The sequence below is a fragment of the Miniopterus natalensis genome, chromosome 12, assembly GCF_054644295.1.
Source record: "Miniopterus natalensis isolate mMinNat1 chromosome 12, mMinNat1.hap1, whole genome shotgun sequence".
Classification (NCBI taxonomy): Eukaryota; Metazoa; Chordata; class Mammalia; order Chiroptera; family Miniopteridae; genus Miniopterus; species Miniopterus natalensis.
The window spans coordinates 54,450,657-54,457,797 of NC_142092.1; the positions used below are offsets into that span (position 1 = coordinate 54,450,657).

General features: G+C 47.3%; 1 protein-coding gene across 1 annotated transcript; it reads left to right on the top strand.

Annotated features, from left to right (window-relative positions):
* Positions 1–3,349: 3,349 nt before the first annotated feature.
* TAL2 (TAL bHLH transcription factor 2) lies at positions 3,350–6,894 on the top strand. Its single transcript, XM_016224990.2, has one exon. The coding sequence runs from the start codon at positions 3,933–3,935 to the stop codon at positions 4,314–4,316; it is 384 nt and encodes a 127-aa protein (XP_016080476.2). The 5' UTR covers positions 3,350–3,932; the 3' UTR covers positions 4,317–6,894.
* Positions 6,895–7,141: the final 247 nt, after the last annotated feature.

Consider the following 7,141-nt stretch of genomic DNA (forward strand, 5'->3'; position numbering starts at 1 on the left):
CCCTCCGCCTCTGCCCCCTTCCTAGGGCACAGGGGGGCTGCTCCGGGGACGCGGGGCGGGGCTGGAGGGAGTCCCGGGAGCGAAGGGGCCCCCTGGACCTCGCTAACAAAGGGAGGTGTCCTATAAAGGCCGCGGCAGGCCTCCAGGCGAGGGCGCACACGCCGGCGACGGCGACGCGGACGGCGCGGCTCGGGCTGCGGGCTGCGGGCTGCGGGCTCCCGGCGAGGAGGTGCGTGGACTCCGTGGTTCCAGTGCGCGCCGCGGGGGTGCGGCTCGCGGGCCACCCGCGGCCCCTGAGCCCGAGCGCTCGCCCTGGAGGGTGGGGGTGTGGAGGTGACCTGGTCGCAGCCACCTGGAGGGTGGGGGTGTGGAGGTGACCTGGTCGCAGCCACCTGGAGGGTGGGGGTGTGGAGGTGACCTGGTCGCAGCCACCCAGTCCGCTGGGTGAGAAGAGCCGGGGGCTCCTGGCCGGGAGGGGCGGTGGCGCGGCTTCGGGGAGCCTGGCGGGTGCCCTGGCGCGTGCGGGCGGGCGGGGCTGCTCCACTTTGATAGGTGGCGCCAGGGGCCCCCCAGAGCCCCGCGGAGGGAGGGCCGTTTAGGGAGCCCCTGCGTGTAGGGCAGCGACTGCCGGACACTGGCGGGAGAGGCTTTTCTGGACGCCCCGACTGCGCGTTCACCAGGCAGGGCTGCAGGCGGGGGAGCGGGGAGCGCAGCGGGCGGAGGCGGGGCGCGGGGCGGGGCGCCCCCCGGCACAGGCGGCGCTCCCGGTGCCCGCCCGAGGGCTGGCGTCCCAGTAAGTGAGCTTATCTAGAACATCAACATGCAGCTGTCTGATGAGAACAGTAACCTGCGTAATCGCACGTATTCCGATTTCTATATTACACATACGGCATATGCATAGTGTGATATGGACACACCAAACTGGCCGCTCCTGGGAAAGAGATTAGGTGGGTAGGTAGGTAGGTAAGGAGGCTTTTAGTTTGTACTTTATGAACTTGGGTACTGCTTGATTATATTTTCTTAAATGAGCCTGTATCCCATCTACAAACATTTCCAAAGGCAAAGCTGTGCCTGGTGCTGGGGGTTCGGCACGGTCCACCAGCACAGCCGTCTAAACCACCCTTCACCTTGGCGATCTGCAGAGCCTGTTCATGTGCTTTCAAGAGAAAGATGAAAGAGGAGACACATGCACAGGGCCAAGTGCCAGCAGAGAAATGTCGAGGCCTAGGGGGAAAGAGCCGAAAGTGTCTGAGTTCCTGGGCAGGCCACCACGCGTGCTTGCCCTGTGTCTGTGTCTCATGCTTTCTGGTTGACCTGGGTTATGTGTCCAGGAACCGCCAGCGTGAAAAAGCAGCAGCTCCCCTTGGGGGCATTAGTCACCTTCTCCGGGGGCATAATTGTCATTCTTTTCTCTGGTAACCTGCTACCTTCAGAGGTGACAACATAAACACAAGTTTGTTTACTATGACCTTCCTCCCACCCAGGCATTCCTACCGGGTGGTGACACTCACCCATTCAGGGGTGTGTAGGTAGAATTAGGAGGTTCTATATTTAGATGGGAAAAAGTTACATCTTTATTTCCACTAACCTTTCATCTAAATTTAACCTTTCCTTTATTTATGGATGTGGGTAATAAACTACAGTGCTATTAGCATCAGTAGAAACCCTAGATCCTTTCACATTACAGATGTTGCAAATTTTTTGGAAAAAAATCATTTACATATCCCTAATTAGAAATTATGGTAATAAATATACTGTGTTAAAAAACAAAGCACATGTATTACTGTATATAATTTTAAAATTATTTTTAATCACTATTAAGCATAATTGGTTATTTGATGTGTCTATGTATTTTAATTGACACACTCAAAATCATCATTCTGAGAAGACAACTAAAGGCTTTTTACTTTATGTATTATTTGAGATCATTGTTCTGAGACGGAATCCATCCCTAGGCTTCCTCAGATTGCCAGGAGGGTCCATGGCACAAAAAACAGTTGTGGACCCTGACCCAGCAGGAGTCAGTGGTGACACAAATGCATAAACACCCAGGCTAGGGACGCAGGCTCTGCCACTGATTCACTGTCTGACCTGGGACAAAATGCTTTGCCTCTCTTTTGACATCTATCACATGTTTTCTGATTCTGTGGCATCTGGCATATTTTTTTAAATTACTCTTAAATTACTCTGAAATCAAGATTAGCAGCAGTCAGTCCTTACAACTAGAAAAAGACTAAATATAATTTTAAAAAAAATTAAATTAAAATTATTGGGGTGACATTGGTTTCAAGTGTACAGCTCTATGATACAACATCTGTATATTGCAGTGTGTGCTTACCACCCAAATAAGGACTTTAGTAATTTCCAGTGACCTCTTCTTTGAGTTTTCCAGCTTGTTAAATCACTGATTTGTATTCCCCCCTATGGAGAAGGAGAGTAAAACACTTGAGGCTAAATCAACAAGTAATTTTAAGCACCCCCTAAGATAGCAGGCGTCATTTCAGAAGCTTGTCTTCCTCTATCTGCTTTGAGCACAATGGAATGGAGCGCTCTTAGAAGAGCACACCAGTTAGTTTATCCTGCCTAATCTTTTTCTTCCCAGTTTGAAAAGGCCCCCCATGGGCCTAGAGTTGAAGTGAATGAGCTAAACGCTCTTTTAACAAGAGGAGCTTGAAAGTAACTTTGCTCCCATAGTCCCGGCCAAGCAGCCAGCCTTGCTGAGAGAAAACTTGACAGTTTTCTTTCTATCTTAAAATCCTCCTGATTTAGGTTCAAACTTTTAATTTTAGGTACAATTGGGCACAGTTCTGACAACACTCATATTTTCATTGTGGAACCAAAGACCAGGTTATTTAGAAATGGCTTGGATTAGATAATTGGCAATAGGTGGGTGTCATGGCATTTCAGAGCAGAAAGACGACTTGGGGGTCAGCTGGTCTACCCATTTAGTTTGGAAGGATGCGTGGTCTGCCTGGAACCCCCTGCCCCCAGAATGCCTGGTTAGGTGCTGTTTCTCTGCTCCAGCTGTCCCTGTGCCTCCCTCTCCATGTCACACAGGCCTGCATGCCTTCTACAGCATCCATGACAAATCATCACCCCCACTTGTCCCTGGTCTGTCTTCTGAATATCCCCACTTCTGTTCTTCATACAACAGACTTTTGATGAACAGACCCTGTTCATCATCTTCTAAAATGTGGTCCAGTCTGGATATCTTAGCTGTTATGCTGTGAGGTCTGCCAGCTAAGAGGAGAGGTGTGTTATTTTCATCACTCCGAATATTGTCTTATTATTATTATTTTTTAAATATACCTTTATTGATTTCAGAGAGAGGAAAGGAGAGGGAGAGAGAGAGATAGAAACATCAATGAGGAGAGAGTCATTGATCGAGCACTCAACCCGGGTATGTGCCCTGACCGGGAATCGAACCCCGACCGCCTGGATCCTAGGTCGACGCTCAACCGCTGAGCCACGCCCGGCTGGGTGAACATTGTCTTATTAATGAAACCTAGGACCGCAGCTTTTTTTTAAAGAATCCATATTCAACTCCCAATTCACTAGCTATATATGTTATTACTCAATCCTATACATGTACTCAGCCCGATGCTGCATCTGACTCCGGGAAATTAGGGAGAGTTGATTATAAAAGAAGTGATGGGGGTACTGGGATAAACCAGCCTGTAACTGGAGGCTTCCAAACAGCCAGGGCGAGAAGGGCCGAAGGCTGGTGTTCTTACCCTGCCCTTTCTTCTGCCACATTTTCTCCCCTTACCAGAAGGAGGATTCCGAAAACCGGAAAATGACAAAACGAGTTTCCTAAAATCCGCGTGGGGAAGATCGAACATCCCAAGTTTGGGGCAGGACATGTAACACCCAGCAGGCCCCTTACGCGGCGTTGGCCTCAGGGCCTTTGTCTCCCCCGCAGGGCCGCAGACATGACCAGGAAGGTCTTCGCAGGCACCAGGGAGCAGTGGCGGCAGCAGCAGGTGAACGGCGCCTTTGCCAGGCTCAGGAAGCTCCTCCCCACGCACCCTCCAGACAAGAAGCTGAGCAAGAATGAGACGCTCCGCCTGGCCATGAGGTACATCAACTTCTTGGTCCAGGTCTTGGGGGAGCAGAGCCTGCAGCAGACGGGGGCGGTGGCGCCGGGCAACCTCCTGGAACTCTTCCCCCAGGGACCCCGCCTGCCAGACAGGACTCCGCTCCGTGCCCACCAGGTCCCTTCCCCGGGCCCAAGCCACCACATTCCGCAGCGTGGCTCTGGCTCATCGCCTCGGGAAATACTTGCTCAGAAGCCCGTGGCCGTCCACAGCCTTTAGCATGTTGCAGGGTCAACTTGATGAATAATCTGTGAGGCACGAATATAAGCTTCATAGGCGGTGGCTCAGGGACAGTTGCCGGGAGCTGAAAGGAGGCCACGAGGAAGGTGGCTGTGGAGCCCATCCCCCCTGAGGCTTCAGGCAGAGGCCTGCTTCTGTCTATTTTATGTATCCAAGATCTACATGTTTGAAGAAAAGAATAATCATAGTTAAAAATGGGTTTGAAAATCACTTTCACTCAACATGTTTTCAGTTATAAGGAAGATGCATTTCAGATGAGTAGAAAATCTTCCCTCCGAACGTATTTTGAACTTTGTTTTGAAAAATGTAGGATGTTTGATCAAGGGTGAACAAAACAAGTCTTCAGGTTGATGAATGTAAAGATAGCCCTCGCAGAAAGGAAATCCTGGAGCCTGTGGGAAAATCTGTGGAGAAAAGACCCTCCTGACATGGAAGGATTACAGGAACGCAGCAGATGCACGTGGAAGAGCCATGCATGCGTTATCTCTGCAGAAATGTGAGGCGTTGCCTGCCTTGAACAATTCCTATTACATTATCACAAAGCCAAATGGTGGATTCTATCTGTGACAGGCAGGGACTCAAATCATTTATGGATTAGAGTTTCTAGTTTTCTCATGGAAAACAGCTGCAATAGGTTTTCTAAACCCTCAGTTTCACATGTCAGGTGTCAATACTTCTAATTCGGCCTGAGTTCCTGCTGACTTAAGACCCGTAAAATTCAAATATAATTATGAAAATCCAAACATTACCATTTAACAGCTCATTTAACAGAGAGCTTAGTTTAAACAAAAGATTTAGAATAGACAATAGGGTTGTAAACCCAGCCTCTAATGAATTAATGAATTTGGAATTTGTCTTTCCTGCTAAGGAGCTAAATCTTATGGTGGGAGGGGTGGTACCCACAGGTCAATGGAACAGTTTGGATCTGGCATAACTCACCACCACTTGCCACCCTGATGATGCCTGGATTCAGAGATGAATTCCATAGCCAAGCCCAGAATACAAATAATATCGTTTGATTGTCTCTGGGATGTTTTATTTCTCCAAAGTTAATGATGGTACATTGGTTTTAAAACCTTCTGAACCACCAGTAGGAAATTGATGGATTTGCAATTATGGATTTCCAGTGTATACACAATAGAGGAATTTAAATTCCCCACCACTCTAGAAAGAAGATACTTGATTTAGGAAAGGTTGAAATGAGCCTCTTTGGTAATCAGAAGAAAGTTGGGTGAGGCTCCCTCAAAATCTCATTCCCCCAAATAGAAGGCCATTATGTCATTATGTAGTGTGTTGTGTTTGTCAGAAACAATGCATTTCCTTCAGTGTCCTTTCTTTAAACTGCATTCAGTCAGCTCCCCAGTGGACCCAGAATAGTCACATGGGGAAACACATAAGCATTCTTTCTCGCGAGCTTAGGTGGACTTAAGTGTGTCCCCAAACTACCAAAGCTTTGTTTACAGTTGTCAATTGAGCAGTATTACTTATTCTTTCATCTGGCATTAAATCAAAACCACACTTTTGACAGTATTTTTGTATTAGCTTCATGTTGCTGAGGACGGCACAGAGGCCCGAATACGGGATTTTATTGCCTTTCTCAGAATGAGCGCACTTTCCTGCTGTTGAGGCCATGGCTGTGTGTGCAGAGGGCCTTTCCACCGAAATGTGACAGAGTGCTCCTAAAAGTCTCCAGGAGACTGAATCATCATTAAACTCTGTGAGGGGGATCATTATGTAAAGGAACCCTGCAGGAAATCCCTTTGATAGGATGAATAAACATTTAACCTATCGCTTTAAGTAAGACACCTCTTAGATGATTTCTTTTTCAGGCTCGCATTTTGGTATATCAAGTTGCGTTGGGTGAAAATGACTGTCAGAAGGAATTGTAGGTATATGTGGACCAAAACCTTGGCAAGGTATCCATAAGACTGGAGGCTTCCAATTCAAAAGTCACTCTGTAGTCTTCCTTGGTGTCCTATACTTGGTGATGGCAACAGTTAAGATTTATGGTTCAAACATATTGTAGTCCACCAATGGTACATCTCTTTATGGATCATTTGAACCCACCAGAAGAGTTTAGACAGATTCTATAATCTATGCTAGTCTGTTACGTGAAAACAACTTTTTGGTCTGCTATGGATACACCACTAGAAACTGAGTATAAACAAGTCCATTTATTTATATAGGTCATTAGATTGGCTAATTCTACTCCTCATGTGACAGAGGAGAAACCAGTCCAGAGGATTTTGAAGTGACTTTGCAGAGGTCATACAGGCAGCTAGTGGAAACTCAGTGCCAGTCTCCTGACCCAGTGCCCAGCCTTTCTACAGCCTTGTTCGGTCACTGAGTATTTTAGGATTGCAAATGGACCAGCACCTTATGATTAGGCTCGTCTCTTTCCAACAGTCCTCCGTAATCTCCTATGCCTTTTTATTGAAATTGAATTATTGTGCTTTGTAGAATGTTATTAGAAGTATCAACCAAAGATTTTATCTGTTGTTTTGTGATATTTTTACCACTGATTCTAATTTGCTATTTAACTATTAATTTATTGAAAATAAATTAAGAAAAGAAATTGTTCTCTTTTTTTTCTTTTTAAAACGAATTTTATAAATTAACTAAGGTCATTCACCCATTCACTCCATCTTCTGGCTTTGAACTTTCCCCCACCCCTTTGCCTTTAGTCTAGAAAAAAATGCTGCACCCCAGCAAGCCAGGCCCTCTGCAGCCTGACCCCAGTGTACCCTTCCCTGTACCTTCCACAGTCCCCTAATTGTACACGCTGAAACCACTTCACTTGAGGG